General features: G+C 41.5%; 1 protein-coding gene across 6 annotated transcripts in view; it reads right to left on the minus strand.

Moving 5' to 3' along the window:
- The window catches only part of adam11 (ADAM metallopeptidase domain 11), a 163,081-nt gene that overhangs the window by 4,880 nt on the left and 136,912 nt on the right, over positions 1–21,289 (minus strand). For 3 of the 6 annotated variants that reach the window (XM_043675211.2, XM_043675210.2, XM_043675216.2), the window contains 5 exons: positions 20,495–20,558; positions 19,406–19,505; positions 17,639–17,758; positions 13,693–13,861; positions 11,373–11,490 (listed from right to left, as the gene is read on the minus strand). In XM_043675211.2, the coding sequence (XP_043531146.2) occupies positions 11,373–11,490; positions 13,693–13,861; positions 17,639–17,758; positions 19,406–19,505; positions 20,495–20,558 (571 nt within the window). Of the gene's footprint in view, positions 1–3,980; positions 4,072–4,176; positions 4,242–11,372; positions 11,491–13,692; positions 13,862–17,638; positions 17,759–19,405; positions 19,506–20,494; positions 20,559–21,289 lie in introns of all 6 variants that reach the window. The other 3 variants (XM_043675213.2, XM_043675212.2, XM_043675215.2) reach the window with 2 other exon arrangements.

The raw sequence follows: 21,289 nt of genomic DNA on the forward strand, positions 1-21,289 counted from the left end.
GGCTGGAATTGTAAGCATGCAATGTCAACAGTCACTGGGCTCTTTCCTCTTGGAAATAAGAGAAGCTTTCACTGTAAGATTAATTGGTTCAAAGAACACAAGTTGAAAATTTAGTAGACCATGATGATACAAATAAACATGCTGAAAGCAGACCGAGATAGAAATGGCTGCAAACTTTCAGACATCTAACAGATATCAAATACTTAATTATCAAAAGAAAAACTCAGATCTATTTCAAAGTAAAAGGAGAAAGCTTTCCCCTGTATTTGGCACAGATAAATATGATTTTTATAACATTTGACGGGCTCAATGGCCTTCCTTTGTGCTTCTATATTCTTGATTTTGTTTTCACATACAATGGCAATTTCAGGATTTTGAACAGACCAGTAGACATTGTCTACGCAGGGACTTTAGCAAGGCCTTCGACAAGGTTCCGCATGATAGACTGGTTAGTGAGGTTAGATCACATGGGATGCAGTGAGAGCTAGCCAACAGGATACAAAACTGGCTTGACAATAGGAGACAGAGGGTGGTAATAGAGCGTTGTTGTTCAGACTGGAGGCCTGTGACCAGTGGCGTGCAGCAAGGACTGGTGCTTCATTATTTTTCCTAATATGGATGATCAACAGATGATTTTTATTTTAACATGCAAATCGTTCAGACAGCTATAAATTAAACATGAAACACAGATCTGAAAGACTGGTTTCAGTCATCTGGATGTCATGTTAATTTCAGTTCACCATGGATCTTGTTAATTGATGATTTTATGTACTGGATCAACCAGGTCAGATGATTTCCTGCAACCACCTTACGTCAGTGATTTCCTTTAAAACCATTTTAGCCTAGGAGATTTTCCATCTATTAAAAATTAGACAAGGAAGTCAAAGCTTGCTAGCCCGTTTTTACCACATCAAAACAAAGAACGGAAAATATATTTTTAACAACCCTGTGTGGTTACTAGGATAAGGAATGACAATTATTGTAATTTCTCTTCACACTGCTTTTAGAAACAGACAATAGGTGCAAGAGTAGGCCATTCAGCTCTTCTAGCCTGTATCAGCATTCAATATGGTCATGGCTGTTCATACAATCTCAGTATCCCACTCCTGCTCTCTTTCCGTATCCCTTGATCCCTCTAGCCGCAAGGGCCATGTCCAGCTCCCTCTTGAATATATCTAATGAACTGTCCACAATAGCTTCCTGTGGTAGAGAATTCCACAGGCTCAGAACTCGCTGAGTGAAGAAATTCTTTCTCATCCCAGTTCCGAATGGCTTACCCTTTATTCTTAGGCCGAGACCCCTAGTTCTGGATATCACCAAAAATTGGGAACATTCTTCCTGCACCGAGCCTGTACAGTCTCATCAGGATTTTATATGTTTCTATGAGATCCTCCCTCATTCCTCTAAAATCCAATGAGTACAAGCCCAGTCAACCCAGTCTTCCCTCATATGTCATTCCTGCCATCTCAGGAGTCAGTCTGGTGAACCTTTGCTGGACTCCCTCAATAGCAAGAATGTCCTTCCTCAGACTAGGAGACCAAAACTGCACACAATATTCAAGGTATGGCCTTACCAAGGCTCTATACTATTGCAGCAAGACATCCTTATTCTGATACTCAAATCCTCTTGCTATGAAGGCTAGCATGCTATTAGCTTTCCTCACTGCCTGCTGCACCTGCCAACCTTCGGCAACTGTACCACCATGATACCCAGGTCTACTTGCACCTCACCTTTTCCTAAACTGCCACCATTCAGATAACAATCTGAATTCCTATTTTTGCCATCAAACTGGATAACCTCACATTTATCAACATTATATTGCATTTGCCAAGTTTTTGCCCTCTCTGTCAGCCTGTTCAAGTCACCCTGCAGCCTCTTAGTATCCTCCTCACAGCAGACACTGCCACCCAGTTTAGTGTCATCTGCAACTTGGGAGTTATGGCATTCATTTCCTTCATTCAAAACGTTAATATATATTATGGAGAGTTCGGGTCCCAGCGCTGAACCCTGTGGTACACCAATTGTCACTGCCTACCACTCTGAAAAAGACCCGTTTATTCCAACTCTCTACTTCCTGTCTGCCAACCAGTTCTTTATCCATGTTAATACAACACCTCCGATACCATGAGCTTTAATTTTCCTAACAACTCTCTTGTGTGGAATCTTGTCAAAAGCCTTTTGAAAGTCAGATACGCAACATCCACTGATTCACTCTGGTCTACTCTATTGGTCACATCCTCAAAAATTCCAGATGATTTGTCAAGCATGATTTCTCTTCAGTGAATCCATGCTGACTAGTACTGATTCTGTCACCGCTTTCCAAATGTCCTTAATAACTGACTCCAGCATTTTCCCCAGCACCGAAGTCAGCTAACCAGCCTATAATTCATCGCTTTCTCTCTCCTTTCCTATTTTAAAAGGTGGGGTTACATTAGCTACCCTCCAGCCCATTGGAACTCTTCCAGAGTCTACAGAATGCTGGAAAATGATCACCAATGCGTCTACCAGTTCTAGGGCCACTTCCTTAAGTACTCTGGGATGCAGAGCATCAGAGTTGAAAAGGATGGCCCTGGAGAAGCACAGCAGGTCAGGCAACATCCGAGGAGCTAGAGAGTTGACATTTCGGGTATAGGTCCTTCAGCAGGAATGTGGAGGGAGCAAAGGGGATGAGAGAAAAGTTAGGGGGTTAGGGGTGGGGTTGTGGGGAAGGTAGCTGGGAAGGCGATAGGTGGTTGCAGGTGGGGGGGTAATAGTGATAGGCTGGTGGGGAGGGTGGAGCAGGTAGGTGGCAGCCCTGGGGATTTTATCGGATTTTAATCTCATCAATTTCCCCAAAACTATTTCCTGACAAATAAGGATTTCCTTCAGTTTTTCCTGAGTTGACACTTGCATTGTAGATATATTGTCAAAATGAAATTGTTTCTTGAATGCTTGTGACCATCAGAACAGTGCACTACTGGCCAATATATAGATGCTAAACTGTCTGCATTTCAGTGATTATGAAGTTTTTTGGTAAAGTGGACGTGATAAATTACTTTAACTTTTTAAAGTTGTGTTTAAACCTGCCAAGACTGAAATGGTCTCAATAATAGCATTTGCAATGTTAGTAGACGTTCTTGCTTTGGCACTCCAACATTTGGCCTGTAATAAGGGAGGTGTGATGCGTTGCACAAAATCTCACACATGCTCCAAGCATTCCACATTTCAATAAATGTGAAAGCAGCGATTCCATTCCATGCAGGTAAAGTTGCACTAAATTTTGTTCCTTTTTTAAAGCTAGAAATTCTGCTGTAGACACAAGATAAATTACAAATTCATTTTGCTTTTGACTTGAAAAGTCTGGACTCGATTGTTACCCCTTTTCAAGTTACAGTATATCCTTGCCTGTTGCTCATAACCAGTGGTTGTGATTTTGAGGAGCTTTATTCATATTCTCACTGATTTTTGGCAAATTTCGTTGTTAGAGCAAAAGCCTGAGATTGTTTCCTGGAAATAGCCTTCAAAATGGCTTAAAAACACATGACAACAAAAATATCCCAAGCTCTACAATTGGTTTTAATCATTTCAGATGTTTTAAATATGTACTTTAGCTGTTCAGTATCACACTCTTACATACTAAACTTTGAGAAAAATTCAGGCTTTTAAAAAAAGCGCTAAAGAAACAAGAGCTGTTATTAATGGCTGAATTGACAAATATGAATTATTATTTATTAAGTTGAAAATTAAGTAGATGTTAGTCAAATTGTGGACTGAGATTTATATTTTTCTTTTAAAATGGGCTGTGGCTTTGAGCATTGGAGACAGGATATCCCTTTCAGTCTGTGCAGGGAGAAAACAGTTGAAATATTTACATGAATTTTCACCCAACAACCTCAAAATTATTGCATCTACTGCAGAATTTTAGCACAAAGGCATTTGAGTATTAACTCTGAATGGAGTAAAGTAAGAAGCAGTCAGGAAGAGGCATGCTTGTCGCTTACTTAAATCCCCATCCAGTCCCCCCTAGGACAATGGCTGCCACCAGGATGGCGCCTGCGATGGACCCTATAATGATATTGGTACCACTAGGACCTGTGACAAAGGGGAGGGGGAACGAAACCATGGGAATACAAATGTCAGAATCAGAGCATAAACTTATCAGTGAGACATCTTTATGACATCGCATGTCTTGCTTACTGGAGGCCCGGATGTTTGCATTATATTATGCGTCCTACTTTGTCACCAAACTTTTCTTTGGAAGACTGTGGAAAAAGAAGCACAAATGTTTAAGCTCAATAACACTGTGCCTGAATGAAAACCTTGTGGACATATGAAGAGAAACATGAATAAAGACCATTGGGTTCACTATTACTCTCTCTGATGATTTGGCCTGTTCGACAAGCTGCACACAGTGGGGCCAGCCCTCTCTCCCCACCCTGAGGAGATTTTGTTCAAGAGCCGAAACTTGGGACTTATGCAACGACAGAGAGAATGGAAGCCTCAGACAAGAGCTGAAACCAGAGCTAGAGAGAGAGAGAGAGAGAGAGAGAGAGAGAGAGAGTGAGAGGGAGAGAGAGAGAGACCGTCTCATTGTCATCTCCCATACATCTGTCACATCTCCCCTAGTTCACTCACTGTTACCCCCCCCAGCCCCACAAGATCTCCTCCCCAGGTTTTTCAGAATTTGGATATCACAGGGGCAGGAATGGTTGTTGGATGTTCTGGGGTTTAGATGTTTCAAAAAGGAGAGAGGTAAAAGAGGTGGGGGAGTGGCATTGCTAATCAGGGATAGTATCATAGCTGCAGAAAGGGAGGTCATCGAGGAGGGTTTGTCTACCGAGTCAGCATGGGTGGAAGTCAGAAACAGGAAAGGAGCAGTCATTTTATTGGGAGTTTTCTATAGATTCCTCAATAGCAATAGAGACACAGAGGAGCTGATTGGGAGGCAGGTTTTGGAAAGGTGAGGAAGTAACAGGGTTGTTGTCATGGGTGACTGCAACTTCCCTAATACTGATTAGAAACTCCTTACTGCAAACAGTTTGGATGGAGCAGATTTTGTCAGGTGCGTCTAGGAAGGATTCCTGACTCAATACGTAAATAGGCTGACTAGAGGGGGGGTCATATTGGATTTGGTGCTTGGCAACGAGCCAGGTCAGGTGTCAAGTGGGAAAGCATTTTGGTGATATCGATTACAATTCCCTGACCTTTACTATAGTCATGGAGAGGGATAGGAGCAGACGGTATGGGAAAGTATTTAATTGGGGAAGTGAGAATTACAATGCTATTAAGCAGGAACTGTGGAACATAAATTGGGAGCAGATATTCTCAGGGAAATGCATGACAGAAATGTGGAGGGTGTTCAGGGAGCACTTGCTGCGAGTGCTCGATAAGTTTGTCCCACTGAGGCAAGGAAAGGATGGTAGGGTGAAGGAACCTTGGATGACAAGAGATGTAGAACATCTAGTGAAGAGGAAGAAGGAAGCTTACTTAAGGTTGAGGAGGCAAGGATCAGAACAGGGCTCTAGAGAGATACAGGGTAGCCAGGAAGGAATTGAAGAATGGACTTAGGAGAGCTAGAAGGGGGCATGAAAAGCTTTAGTAGGTAGGATTAATGAAAACCTAAGGCATTCTACACTTAGGTGAGGAAGAAGAGGAGGGTCTGAGTGAGGGTGGGGCCGATCAGGTATAGTGGAGGGAACTTGTGCCTGGAGGAGGTAGGGGAGGTCCTTAATAAATACTTTGCTTCAGTATTCACTAGTGAGAAGGAACCTGTGGTTTGTGAGGACAGCAGGAAACAGGCTGATATGCTTGAACAGGTTGATGTTAAGAAGGAGGATGTGCTGGAAATTTTGAAACATGTAAGGATAGATAAGTCTACTGGGCCAGATGGGATATACCCAAGGTTGCTACAGGAAGCGAGGCAAGAGTTTGCAGTGCCTTTTGTAATGATCTTTGTGTCCTCACTGTCCACTGGAGTAGTGCCAGATGATTGGAAGGTGGTGAATGTTATTCCCTTGTTCAAAAAAGGGAACAGGGATAAACCTGGAAATGACAGACCAGTCAGTCTTATGTCGATGGTGGGCAAATTATTAATGGAGAGGATTCTGAGAGACAGGATTTATGATTATTTGAAAAAGCATAGTTGCCTTTGAAAGGAGCAGGTCATGCCTCACAAGATTTATTGAATTTTTTGAGGATGTGACAAAACACATAGATGAACGTAGAGCAGTGGATGTGATGTATCAGGATTTTGGCAAAGCGTTTGATAAGGTTCCCCATGGTAGGCTCATTCAGAAAGTAGGGAGGCATGGGACACAGGGAAATCTGGGTCTCTGGATACTGTTATAAAGTTGAAGGTGTGTACTGTAACTTTAAGAGAGAGTGAATGCTGTTTTGCACGGAGAGCTTACAAGCATCTGTCATATGACTAGCTAGCAGTATCAGAGTGTACTGAAAATTGAAAATATGTAACATTTGGCTGTGAAATGGATACCTGAATTGGTTGATGTTTTGACAACAATATGAATTTAACAAATCAGTTTAACTTATGCCTCAGGATACTAAAACCCAATTAAACTTGAATTTATTTTGCCAATCTCAAACCAAAGAGATGATCCAATGTTGTGGGTATAAAAAAGGCAGGCATTCTGAAAGTCAGACAGATTAACTGCCATCAAAACAGTAACTGCCATCGAGAGAGAGAGAGACCTCCAAAAGATTGAAACACTCTCTATCAAAGGCACCTTTTCATATGAAACATCTTCACAGTAAAAAGAAAGATGACGACCCAGGGAGATCTTCAGCCGGAAGAAAAAGAACACCAACAACGACAGCCACTATGTGGTTTTGAAATTAAGTTGATGTAATTTTACTAAGTATTTTATTGGAACAGTATATTGGTATAGAGTTGGAGGCAGATAATAAGCAGTTAAGAGAAAGGGGGGCTTGGAGTTGTGAATAGTTGTTGTTTAATGTTCAGGGTTAGGGTTAAAGAATAAATTGATATTATTTTCATTAAATAGTGGAATTTGTGAATTTTCTGTTACTGATATATTTTAACTGATTACAAGGCGAGGTGAGCTTTTCTGGGTGTTTGTTTTAATTAACAGAGAGGTTCACCACCGTGTCGTCACATTACAAAATTGGCTGGCCCATTGAAGACAGAGGGTGGTGGCAGATGAAAAGAATTCAGCCTGGAGCTCAGTGACCAGTGGTGCTCCGCAGGGATCTGTTCTGGGACCTTAGTTGTTTGTGATTTTTATAAATGATTTGGATGAGGAAGTGGAAGAGTAGGCTAGTAATTCTGCCTATGACTCGAAGGTTGGTACAGTTGTAGATAGTGTGTAGGGCTGTTTAGGTTGCCATGGGACACTGACAGGATGCAGAGCTGGGCTGAGAAATGGCAGATGGAGTTTAGCTGGCAAAAGTGTGAAATGGTTCATTTTGGAAAGTCGAATTTAAATGCAGAATACAGGGTTAAAGGTAGGATTTTTGGCAGTGTGGAGGAACAGAGGGATCTTGGAGTCCATGTCCACAGAGTGCTCAAAGTTGCCACCCAAGTTGATAGTGTTGTTAAGAAGGTGTATGGTGTGTTGGCTATCATTAGCAGGGGAATTAACTTTCAGAGCCATGAGGTTAATCTCCAGCTCTTTAAAGCCCTGGTTAGACCACACTTGGTATATTGTGTTCAGTTCTGGTTGCCTCATTATAGGAAAGATGTGGAAGCTTCAGAGACGGTGTACAGGAGATTCCCCAGGATGCTGCCTGGGCTGGAGGGCATGTCTTATGCAGAAAGGTTGAGGTAGCTAAGCCTTTTCTCACTAGAGCAAAGAAGGATGAAAGGTGACTTGGTAGAGGTGTACAGGATAATGAGAGGCACAGATAGAGTGGATAGCCAGAGACTTTCTCCCAGGGCAGAAATGGCTATTGTGAAGGGGCATAATTTTAAGCTGATTGGAAGAAGGTTTAGGGGAGATGTCAGAGGTAGGTTCTTTACAGAGTGCATGGAATGCAATGCCAGAAGTGGTAGTAGAGTCAGATACATTAGGGACATTTAAGCGACTCTTGGATAGGCACATGGATGATAGTACAATGAAGGGCATGTAGGTTAGTTTGATCTTAGAGTAGGATAAAAGATCGGCACAATATTGAGAGCCAAAGGGCCTGTACTCTGCTGTGTTCTACGTTCTATGCTCTAAGATCATGACGGGCATGGTTAGGGTAAATAGTCAAGGTCTTTTCCATGGGGTCTGGGAGTCCAGAACTAGAAGGCATGGGTTTGGAGTGAGAGGGGAATGATTTAAAATTGACCTAAGGGGGAACTTTTTCACGCAGAGGGTGGTATGTGTATGGAATGAGCTGCCAGAGGAAGTGGTGGAGGCTGGTACATTTACAACATTTAAAAGGCACCTGGATGGGTATATGAATAGGAAGGGTTTAGAGTGATATGGGCCAAATTCTGGCAAATGGGACTCGAAATGGGCATGGTTGCACAGTGGTTAGCACTGCTGCCTCACAGCGCCAGAGACTCGGGTTCAATTCCCGCCTCAGGCGACTGACTGTGTGGAGTTTGCACATTCTCCCCGTGTCTGCGTGGGTTTCCTCCGGGGTGCTCCGGTTTCCTCCCACAGTCCAAAAATGTGCAGGTTAGGTGAATTGGCCGTGCTAAATTGCCCGTAGTGTTAGGTGAAGGGATAAATGTAGGAGAATGGGTCTGGGTGGATTGTGCTTCGGCGGGTCGGTGTGGACTTGTTGGGCCGAAGGGCTTGTTTTCACACTGTAAGTAATCTAATAATTAAGTAATCTAATAATTAAGATTAATTTAGGATGTCTGGTCGGCATGAACAAATTGGACCAAAGGGTCTGTTTCCATGCTGTATATCTCTATGACTGTATGACTTATGCACCATGTTCCATTTAATAGTAGTGCTCACCCTGGGCTGTGGAGCAAGGAAGACAACATTTACAGTTATTTTACAGAATGGCTCCCAGACTCACTATGACACGGTATTTATGTTTGGACATAATTTATCTATCCTCCCTACTTCGGTTATGCCCCATGTCCCTTGCAACTGCATGACAGGACTAATAAAGGTCACCAAATTCCTTTCAGTTATTCTTAAAAGCCAAACAGTATAACAATTACATCTGACTGTTCAATTCAAACAACAGTGAAAGGTCAGTTTACTTCATACTCTGCCCGATATGCACACAGCTTGTTTCACACTATTGTCTCAGTTGATTCCATCCCTTTTATACCCAATTTGTAGCAACTCAACCACCCTCTCGACAAAAAGATACCTGTAATTTTCTTAAAATTTATAATCAGCTAATTGGTTACTGGAAGCATACTCCTGTATTAGTGTCTCCATGTCCTTACATGGTGAGTTTTGTTTAACCTTAGCTTTTCTTAAATCACCCTCTTCAAAAGGAACTGGCTGATGCTGAGAGTAAATCACTGACACTGGTTGGGTTTCTGTAACTCCTGTGGCCATCCTTCACCTTTAAATCCGAACAGTGAGCAATAGAAGGCCTTTCTGGCGAGAAACATCCCTGTTCTCTCCCATATTTCACACAAATAGCATGATCTGTCTTGCAGACTCATTGCTTCCCTTCCCCAATCCCCCCATAAGGTCATATAAGGCACATCTTTGGTTTATCTCACATACAGGCTGCCTGCCTCTAGACACACACAAAATACCACTAAGATATGAAATTACAATTCCATGTACAAATTGTGTGTCCTATTAACTAGAATTTATCTTGTGCAGGGAATGAAATGCTAAATTCTGTTATCCATTAATGCTAATTAAAGCAAACACATTGATGTCTGCGGTAGAACATACTGGGATCTACAAACATATGCAACCTTTATACCAAAAAACATGCTCACATTAGTTATCAAAATGTAAGAACCAAGAAAATATAAAAGTGTGAGGTAAAGTTGAAGTGATCTAATGTTCATTAAAGTTCACTACTCTAGTGCCCATTTTAAATATCTAATATTGTTGCTTCTACTAACTTGTGTGGTTAAACCTTACAAATAAAGACGTTCCTAATATTACAAGTTGATATCTACATTCTCTTGCCTTACATTTGTAGATTATTTAAAAGATTTACCTAGGTGAGATCATTTAACTTTTAAAATACCTTTGGTAAGGCACCCCATGAACAACTTCCTCCCAGACTGCAAGTCTCATGTTTCTCTGAAATTTCTACATAGCTCAGCAATGTTACACTTGGCACCCAACTTGGACCTCTTCCCTGTACCCTGTCTAATGTATTCTAGCAACCAGGACTCAATAAAATTGTGCAAGTATATTCTGATCCGTGCTATATCTTAGAATCATAGAATCCCTACAGTGTGGAAGCAGGCTATTCGGGCCATCAAGTCCACAACAACCCTCTGACCAGCACTTCATCCAGACACATTCCCTCTACCCTATCCCTGCATCTCCCATAGTTAATCCACCTAACCTTGGAACTGTGGAAGGAAACCAGAGCATCCGAAGGAAACCCACGCAGACATGGGGAGAACGTCTGTGTGGAGTTTGCACAGTCACCCGAGGGTAGAATTGAACCCAGATCCCGGGCACTGTGAGGCAGTAGTGTTAAGCACTGAGCCACTGTGCCGCATCCTAATCTCTGGAGGTTTTGACTTCATGCTTCCAGTGGGGAGCTTGGGTTCAGGCAGCAGCTAAAGGGGGTAAGGGTGTCGACTGCTAATGACTTCCTGATGGATGGTGCCACTGAGTGGATCTACTAGAAGGGTGAACTCGAACAGTTACTCATTTGTGTTCTGATTACATTTTCAAGCATTCACTTTCCTTAAATGTTTTGCAGTGTCATTATGTATTAAGAATGATTTGTCCACAGTTATGAGCCATACTACTTTCCAAGTCTCCCTCTTCCGATTTGATTACATTAATCATTTACTCTGGAAGCACAATCCTTATTAATGCACTTAATATTCTATTTAACTTTTGTAAATTTCATTTCACTGCTAAAGCCAAGTTAACAAGCCAATTTCTTCGAGAACATGAACAAACAATTTTGCTGAGGACCGGGTCAGTCGTTTCCAAGTTTCAAAATCTGTGCTGACCTAAAACTGAATTTCTTCTTTGTCGAAGACAATTGCATTTCTATTCACAGAACTGGACAAATGGTTTTTAGGAAACATATTAATGTTCCTGCATAACAATAGCACTATTTTGATCCAAGTTGAAAGATCTCCATCACAGTGTTTATTTAGCTACTGCTGCAATTTATCGTAAAGGCTTTACAAAGTGAAGTGGAGATCTTTGTGCTGTTCACAAACACAATTACACCCTGCTTTTCACACAACAAACGGGCATACATCAGTCAAGAGAATTATATGAAGGATAGATACAAACCCTTGTACTGTCCATCAGTACTCCCTGCTGGAGTTGGTTCCAAGTATGGATCAAAGACACTGCAGTCCTTCCCTGTCCAGTCACGGACACATATACATTTTGCCTCGTTACTACATATCTGATAATAGAACAGAAGCATACATTAAATGCCTGTTCCATTTGAGAAACCGTTTCACCACCTTACCAGATCACATCTCAAAGCAGCAACCAGTTCATCTCGCCTGTAGTTCATTTTATAAACATTTATATGAACTATATATATTTTCAATTACTTTTATAATCAATTTAAGCTGTCATCAAAATTTTGAGTACATGTCACCAAGAATCCAAGTAAGACTAAAAATTACAAATAAAATGTTTTTAAATTCACAACAAACCTACACTATAAACAATAAGAATATATAATTAATCATATGAAAGTAGGTGGAGGTATGACAATGCACACATACAGTCTAAGTCCCAGCTGGCATTACAGGGAGCACAACCTCCATTCGGCCTCCACGTATTTATTGATGGAAATGCTCAGTGGCTACCTACACTGGGAGTTCCTACTTCCTTGGCCCATTATAGGACTAGGAGTATGTCTGAGTACTGCCATCTGAAAGGCCCCACTTTGGGAAGCGGCCGAGACTCGAAAGGCGAGGGCGATGTTTTGAAACACTCGGACCAACACTCCTCCGCCCTAGCCTTGTAAAACAGATTTCACAGAAAAGTAGTTTGTGCCGTCACCAAGCAAGTGTGTGTTGGGTTTTCTGGTATCCTGGGACCACAGTATGCAGATTTTTGGGTCCACATATTGGCCTTTGGCTGAAGCTGGAGAAGGGATTGGGGAGAATTTACAGGCACTCAACACTGGAATCACAGCCAGAGGTGAAACCTCTTTAGAGACATGTAAATTAAGAGCAATAGTAGGCCATTCAGACCTCATGCCCACTCCCGCTGTTCAATAAGATCACAACTGATCTTTGCACATTTCCACCTAACTCCCCAATAACCTCGATTCTGCTGCCTATCAAGAACTGTCAATCTGTGCTTTAAAAACGATGAATGATCCTGACTCTTCCTTCTGAGGCAGAAGGTTTCGAAGTTGTACAACTCCCTGAGAAAACAAAAGTTCTTCCCATTTCTCCCCTAAAAGGGTGACCCCTAATTTTAAAACAGTGCAACCTGGTTCTGGAGTCAAAAGACAAAACTTCCTTTTCCTCATGTACATTGTCAAGATTGTTCAGGACCTTCTACATGTCCATTAAATCACACTTCATCCTTTCCAAACTCCAACAGAAACAAGTTAAGCCTATCCAATGTTGACCAATATTATAGTCCACTCTAGGCAATAATCCAGTAGACGAAAGTGGATACTGCAGATGCTGGAGATTACAGCCAAGATTAGAGTAGTGCTGGAAAAGCACAGCAGGCCAGGCAGAATCCGAGGAGTAGGAAAATCAATGTTTCAGACAAAAATCCTTCATCGGGAATCCTTTCGCCTGAAACGTTGATTTTCCTGCTCCTCGGATGCTGCCTGACCTGCTGTGCTTTTCCCGCACTACGCTAATCAATCCAGTAGACCTCCTGTGAACCACCTCCAACACATATACATCCTTCCCTAAGTAAGGTGACCAAAACTGCACGTAGTATTCAATGAGGTCTCACCAATGCCCTTTATAACTGAAGCATATACATTTATTTTTACTTCCAATTCCTCTTATAATAAAGATTAGCATTCCATTAGCTTTCTTAATTCCTTGCTGTACCTGCATTCCAGCTTTCTGTGACTCTTGCACTGGAACACCAAGATCTGTTAGCTCTTTAGAATTCTACATTCTTTCTCCATTTAATTTAAACTCTGATTTTTATTCTTCCTGCTGAACAACTTTATAATTTTTGTCATTATACTCCTCCTGCCAGATTTTTGTCCACTTATTCAGCCTATGTCCTGTTCTCAACATCCTTTCCTATCTGTTTACGCGTATTTTGCAAGTTTCACAACCATGCCTGCAGGTCCCTCATCTGGGTCAATACTCTGCACAAAATGTTTAGTTATAGTGTCTTAGCTACCACGGTGTGGACAGGTTTCATGTACAGCTGGTCTTTTTTCTTCTTGCCAGTGTTGTATGCTTAATGTAACATGAGCAAGTTACAGTCCAAAACCTCCTGCTTTGAAGACACATTGGCCATCACAAACATCATACGTTGAAGATTTCAGTGTTGGGTACAGTTATTTAGCCTACTCATGACTTATGGAGATTTTCACATTCTGCAAACATGCGACAATTTAGCAAAATATCAACATTCTGCATTTTTGAAATTCTAATGAACTCACCCCATGGTTAAAGCAAACTTCTCCACTTGAGCTCTGTGGACAGGTGCTCAGGTTGAAGGCTTGTATTGGTAGGCATCTGCGATCGAGACACATCATGTTGGGTCCACAGGCAGTGCCATCTTCTACATAACCAAGACTGGTCCCATCATCAAGTACAACATGGCCTCCCCTGAGAACATTGCAATTACACTTTAATCCTGTCAATGTTGAATCTAATCAACACTTTGATGTTACTAAAATGCTACTTTCTCCTCTGAAATGTAACGTAATGAGAGGTACGCCGGGTTCCAAGCGAACGATAATGTTGGGCGACTCTCTAGTCCGAGGTACAGACAGAAGTTTCTGTAGCCAGCAGCGAAAAATCAGAATGGTGTGATGCTTCCCTCGTGCCAGGATCAAGGATGTCTCAGAGAGGGTGCAGAATGTTCTCACGGGGGAGAGGGGCCAGCAGGAGGTCACTGTATACATTGGAACCAACGACATAGGAAGGGAAAAGGGAGATTACAGAAAGTTAGGCAGGAATTTAAGAAGGAGTTCCTTGGGAGTAGTAATATCTGGATTACTCCTGGTGCTACGAGCTAGTAAGGGCAGGAATAGGAGGATAGAGCAGATGAATGCATGGCTCAGGAGCTGTTGTACGGGAGAAGGATTCGCATTTTTGAATCACTGGAAGCTGTTTTGGGGTAGAAGTGGACCTGTACAAGAAGGACGCATTGCACCTGAATTGGAAGGGGACTAATACACGGGCAGGGAGATTTGCTAGAGCTGCTCAAGAGGATTTAAACTAATAAAGGCGGGGGGGGGGGGGGGGTGAACCCAGGGAGGTAGTGAGGAAAGATTTCAATCTGAGATTGGTACAGTTGAGAACAAAGGCGAGTCAAACAGTCAGGGCAGGCAGGAACGAAGCAGAGAACAAGGTAGAACTAATAAATTAAACTGCATTTATTTCAATGCAAGTGGCCTAACAGGGAAGACAGATGAACTCAGGGCATGGTTAGGAACATGGGACTGGGATATCATAGCAATTACAGAAATGTGGCTCAGAGATGGACACTGTATTGAATACAGGAGTTGGGAGGTCATGTTACAGCTGTACAGGACATTGGTTAGGCCACTGTTGGAATATTGCATGCAATTCTGGTCTCTTTCCTATCAAAAAGATGTTGTGAAACTTGAAAGGGTTCAGAAAAAATTTACAAGGTTGTTGGAGGATTTGAGCTATAGGGAGAGGTTGAATAAGCTAGGGCTGTTTTCCCTGGAGCGTCGGAGGCTGAGGGGTGACCTTATTGAGGTTTATAAAATCATGAGGGGAATGGATAGGATAAATAGACAAATTCTTTTCCTTGGGGTGGGGGAGTCCAGAACTAGAGGGTATAGGTTTAGGGTGAGAGGGGAAAGATATGAAAGAGACCTAAGGGGCAACTTTTTCACGCAGAGGGTGGTACATGTAAGGAATGTGCTGTCAGACGAAGTAGTGGAGAAAGTGAGGACTGCAGATGCTGGAGATCAGAGCTGAAAATGTGTTGCTGGAAAAGCGCAGCAGGTCAGGCAGCATCCAAGGAGCAGGAGAATCGACGTTTCGGGCATGAGCCCTTCTTCAGGAATGTTCAGGAAGAAGGGCTCATGCCCGAAACGTCGATTCTCCTGCTCCTTGGATGCTGCCTGACCTGCAACACATTTTCAGCAGACGAAGTGGTGGAGGCTGGTACAATTGCAACATTTAAGAGGCATTTGGATGGGTATATGAATAGGAAGGGTTTGGAGGGATATGGGCCAGGTGCTGGCAGATGGGACTAGATTGGGTTGGGATATCTGGTCGGCATGGACAAGTTGGACCGAAGGGTCTGTTTCCGTGCTGTACATCTCTATGATTCTATGACTATGAATACTGTACATAAAATGTGGACTTCAAAAAACTCTCTGCCATATTTTCCCCTTCTCTCCAGACTGTTTTGAGATACCTTCCCTCATAATAAGTCCAACTTTCATGTCCGATTCCAAGTAATTCTTTTCAGCAGACTATAAACCAAATAAAGCATCATGTCTGAATCTGCTTCTGTTCAGGTTTCCTATATAGCTGTATTTCTGGGTTTATTTACTGGAGAATAATCACAGCTGTAAATTCAGATATCACCTCCTGACTCCCCAGGCCTGTCCACCATCTATAAAGCAAACGTCAGGAATGTGAAGAGTTATTTTCCACTTGTCTGGTTGGGTGTAGCTCCAACAACACCCAAAAACCTTGACACCATCCAAGCCAAAATCTTGAAAGCTCAATTCATCTATCACCGATACTTAGTAGCAGCAATGTGTACCATCTACAAGACACATTGCAGCTTCAATAGTAAGTTCCAAACCCACAACCTCTACAAGCTGGAAGGAGAAGGAGAAGCAGATGTGAAGGAAGACTATCATTTGCAAATTGCCTCCAAACCACACATCATCCTGACTTGAATCTCAATCACAATTCCTAAACTGCTGTTAGGTTAAAGTCTCACCCTAAATCAGACAGACTTCAGGTGCTCAAGTAGATGGCTCACTCGCATCTTCTCAAGGGCAATCAAAGATGGACAATGAATTCTTCACTTGCAAATGGCACCCTAATCCCAAATTAACAAAACAACCTGGGGCAATGAGATATGTCAGTGCACTCAAAATACTGCACTAGTCAGGTGACATAATGAGGCATGGTGAACCTTCCCAATTCCCCAGTCAGCTAAACTACTGCAAGAAAACCCCTAAAGTTAAGCAATATTATTCTGATGCTCCCAGAATCCAGTAACAAGCCCCAAACTGTCAAACTAATTTGAGATATGTAGTGATACTATGGCTTTCAAGAGGTGTACTTATTTTTTAATGAAGCGGTGCAGCATGGTCAGGTCATAGACGAAGCAGCAATCAGCTTGTGAAACTTTGGGGATTTAAAAAAAATCGGAACAATAGAAGCAGCCTGAACTTTTAGGTTTAGCTTTCTGCAGTTGCTGGAGTCTGAATGTGAAAGTTCTTATTCCACATTCTCTCATAGCTAAAAGCTTGGGTTCTCTTCCTGCTGCTAGAATTGTGTATGAGACAATCTATTTTACTAAGTTTGCCTTTGCCAAGGGTGTGTGTATGGGATGTTATGATACTGGAACAGTTAATTAGTTGTAATTTGTATATATTAGTTTGTTAAGCATTTTGATGGTGTTACAGTTAAGCCAATTCTTTTCTTTTCTTTTTATTTTGTCTGTATTATCACTGCAGTGCAAAAACAGTGTGTGGTTGGTTAAAATCAATTACTTTCACCAACTGAATTGCATACAGAATGCAACGCCTTACACTTGCCTTGAAGAGAAGTAAAAATTAGGGTCTAGGCTACTTTTTAATATATATCGAGGAGGTTTGGTCTGGTCCATAGCAGGGAGCACAAAGTCATTTTGGTCTAATTATATGTGAAAAGCTTCTGTGTGGAGCAAAGGAAATTTTTAACAAGAATATTGATTTCATTCGAATGAGCCATCAAATTAATAACTTATTTCTGTAATATATTGTATAACATGCAAACGATTATCTCTGCTCTTAATAACAATAGTGCAAACAAGTTAACTTAAAATTTATTGAGACAATTACTTTTTTGACTTGGACAAGTTTTAATTTTAAATAACTGGCAAAAGAATAGCAACTGCGTGTAAGCTTCTATGTGCCACAGTTTGCAGTAAGGTTCCACAGTTTATAACAATGCCATAGGCAGCAAAAACGAGACCACTGTGGTCACCTTTAATAATCATCTTTTACCCCTGTTTGAAAGTGGTTTTGGAAATTATATCAGCATATCTTTTGAGCATGGGAAGATTAAACTTCACAAACCTTGCTCGGTTACTGTATCTCAAAATAACTTAATTTCACATTCGGTACTTTAGTTTTACCTGAGCACTTGCTACAAAACTCAGTGGAATTGGATTGTTACCTGCAATCTATGTACTTGTTCTGATGGTATAATACCATGCTGGTAATGTCTCCATTGAGTTCCCCACGTCTTGGAGGCTGAGTGATATTGGAACAAAAAAGATAACCACAAAGCACATCCCTACATAAAACAGGGAGAATTCAGTTACTAACATCTGAAAGAGATTCCAATGAAAATTCAAGGCAACGTCTTCAGCCAGTGACAAATCCTGCACAAATATGTTATCCTAAACTATTGCATTCATTACTCAATTTCATTAAACAATTGTACAATAGCAGAATACATCCTAATAGCAACCAAATGTTTAAAAAAAACTGTAAAAGCGAAATAAAAACCAAATGGAGCTCTCAATTCACAGAGGACTTGGCATTCCATAAATTCTGTCATTTTGAACAAGAAAGCTGAAGGATGGTCTCAATAAATCCTTGCTGGAAAACACACTCTGCAGTTGTCAGCTTTAATTATTTTCAAATTGCCTCCTAACAAATGATGGCTCAAATCTTGCTGGTTGCAGGGCATCTGGCAATGTGTACTTGCAGATTTTTCAGCTCAATTTTTTTTTCCCCTGAAAGTGCAAGCTGACAATAGTATGGCAAAGGCTAGAAGTCATCTGGACTTTGGTGCACTTTCTTAATCAGTGGCACTTCAGGAGAGAGAAAGCGACAGAGGAACAACTTAGAAGGTAGGTGATCACAGTAAAATCAGGAATAGAAAGAGAAGTAAAAAGAGGAAAGGCAAGATTGGATTAGGAGAGTACCAGCTCCAACAAGTTTAATTTAAAAATCCAGCAATTTCTTAAAAATAGTAGACAAAGAAGATAGAATAGTAAAGCCCAGTACAGGCCCTTCAGCCCTCAATGTTGTGCTGACCTTTTATCCTACTCTAGGATCAAACTGACCTACATCCTCTACATTTCCTCTAACAAAATGGCAGAGTGGTCCAAATTTACTAGGTAGAAGTGAGGACTGCAGATGCTGAAAACCAGAGTTTAGATTAGAGTGATGCTGGAGGCCATTCCTGATGAAGGGCTTTTGCCCGAATCGTCGATTTTCCTGCTACCTGACCTGCTGTGCTTTTCCAGCACCATTCTAATTAAACTCTGGTCCAAATTTACCAGCAGCTTATGCTGGCTCATAATTCATGGTGTGTCTATTTTTTTCTTGAATATACCAGTTGATTTGTGCATTACAAATGATTAACCTTGCTAATTCAGTATTATATTTGTAGCATGCTTCGGACTAATTGTGTACTTTTGAGTGTGATGGAAAGAAAATTGGAACCTCTATCATCACCATTCATAGCCCTGAACTACAACATGCATGTAAAATGTTTGATGAAATCCTCTAATTACATCCAATATTTCAACTAATCAGCAATCTATGACTGGTAATATTTATTGAAGATAGTTCTAAGAGTTATGCAAAGCAACAATCAATTCTGTTGGCAATGGGGGAGGATTTAAATGCAAGCTTTTAAAAAGATTATTAAGGACAGTCGAAGAGGATTTCAAAAGTCTTGATGAGACCATTAGAGCAAGATTCCAAAGGAATGAGTAAAAATTAATTCCTTTTAATGAAGACATTTGAAGAATCTGAGGTGGGACTGAGATTGGATGCATTTGTTAGTCTTCTCTTCCTCAGAATACACAAGCACAAATACAAATGCGCAAAAAGAAAAGGAAATACAAACTGAATAAACAGTGAATCAAAAATGATGCATCATCATCTGCTGCAGCTCATTGAGATTGGCCGAATAGCAGCTACTTACTGCTTACTGCACTGAAGCCAGCTTTGGCCATCTTTGCCACAGTTTCCCTTCTCGGTCCCTTCGACATTCAGCTTTTCATAACAGAATCGATCGGCCGAATCTTAAAAAAAATTAAACATTTTGCTTTCAGGGGGTTTTCTAATTTTTGCTTCAAAAGAGAAAAAGAGGCAAACAGACAAATAGCAGACATTGTGAGAGGTACATATGACATCATGCCCCCCCGACATCATTACTCAGGAAACTTCGGCACAGAGTGCTGAGGCTGTGGTGAGGTTAGAAAGCAAAGGCGAAATCCATAGTTATAAATGGATTCCTGATTCACTCCCAACATCCTCACTACATGCAGACCTGTTTGGAGAAAATGCCACCCAGTGTGGTAGGTGTTAATATACAAATACCGACTACTTTCTTCATGTCTTCTTGACCGCTTCACAAGACTCCAAGATTCTAAACATTAACATTAGATCTTAAAAATACATTACAAGCATAATTGCTAAATTATGACATTAACAACTAATGATCTGCTTTATGAATACATCAATTCATTTGTGCTACTTTGTTTAAAATTAAAAGGAAGTCTCATCAGGATCGTTAATCTCTTTAAACCATTCAACTTACTCAACTTACTCAAGTGATTGCTGAGCTGAGGGAGTTATCATACAAGGAAAGGTTACACAGGATGGAACTGTGTCCAACACAGTTTCCACCACAGTTTAGAATAATGAGACGTAATTTATTGAACAGTTTCAGATGCCTGGTGGACTCAATAGGGTAGATGCTGAAAAGATGTCTCCCTTGTAGGCACTATTTAGAAATAAGTCAGAGATGGGAAAAATTCATTCTTTCAAAGGGTTGTGAGTTTGTGGAATTCTCTTGCCAGAGAGGTGTGCAGGCTGGGTCATCGAATATTTTTAAGGCAGAATTTGATAGATGATTGACGAACAAGGGACTCAAAGGGTATTGGGGTCAGGCAGGAAACTTGAGTTGAGGGCACAGTCAGATTGGTCTTCATCTCATCAGATAGTGGAACAGGCTTGTGGGGAAAAATGGTCTATTCCTATGTCTCTCTGCATGAGAAAGCTTACTTACTGCGACCCCAGATGTAACTGCACTGTTTGTCTCTGGTTTGGCATCTTCCACCATAACAACGCCCCTGAAAACAGAAGCACAAAACTCTTATGCAATTTAATAAAACAGAAATATAGTTAGCTAAAGTCAACTAAGGAGAAAGCTGTGGCAGGAACAGTGCCTGTCTGCCCAAGTCATGGTCAAAATAACCCAAATCTCCAATCTTCATTTCTACTTTAAGCACCTATGGAGACTTGATGATTCAACATTTCTTTGTGATGGTGCTTCCGAAAGGACTTTCAGTGAGTGATCCCATTAGGGATCTTATTGGTGAGTATTTAATCAATCCAAATATATCCAATTTTCCTGCTCCTCGGATGCTGCCAGACTTGCTGCGCTTTTCCAGCACCACTCTGATCTAAGCATTGATTCTGGATCAGTGGTGCTGGAAGAGCACAGCAATTCAGGCAGCATCCGAGGACAGACAAAATCGACGTTTCGGGCAAAAGCCCTTCATCAGGAATAAAGGCAGAGAGCCTGAAGCGTGGAGAGATAAGCTAGAGGAGGGTGGGGGTGGGGAGAGAGTGGCATAGAGTACAATAGGTCAGTGGGGAAGGAGATGAAGGTGATAGGTCAGGGAGGAGAGGGTGGAGTGGATAGGTGGAAAAGGAGCTGGGCAGGTCGGACAAGTCCGGACAGGTCAGGGGATCGAGTTGCTGGAGGTTAGAAGCTAGGATGAGGTGGGGGAAGGGGAAATGAGGAAACTGTTGAAATCCACATTGATGCCCTGGGGTTGAAGTGTTCCGAGGCGGAAGA

This window comes from Chiloscyllium plagiosum, unplaced genomic scaffold, assembly GCF_037043375.1.
Source record: "Chiloscyllium plagiosum isolate Xiang-an unplaced genomic scaffold, Cpla_swu_hap1 HiC_scaffold_32, whole genome shotgun sequence".
Lineage (NCBI taxonomy): Eukaryota > Metazoa > Chordata > Chondrichthyes > Orectolobiformes > Hemiscylliidae > Chiloscyllium > Chiloscyllium plagiosum.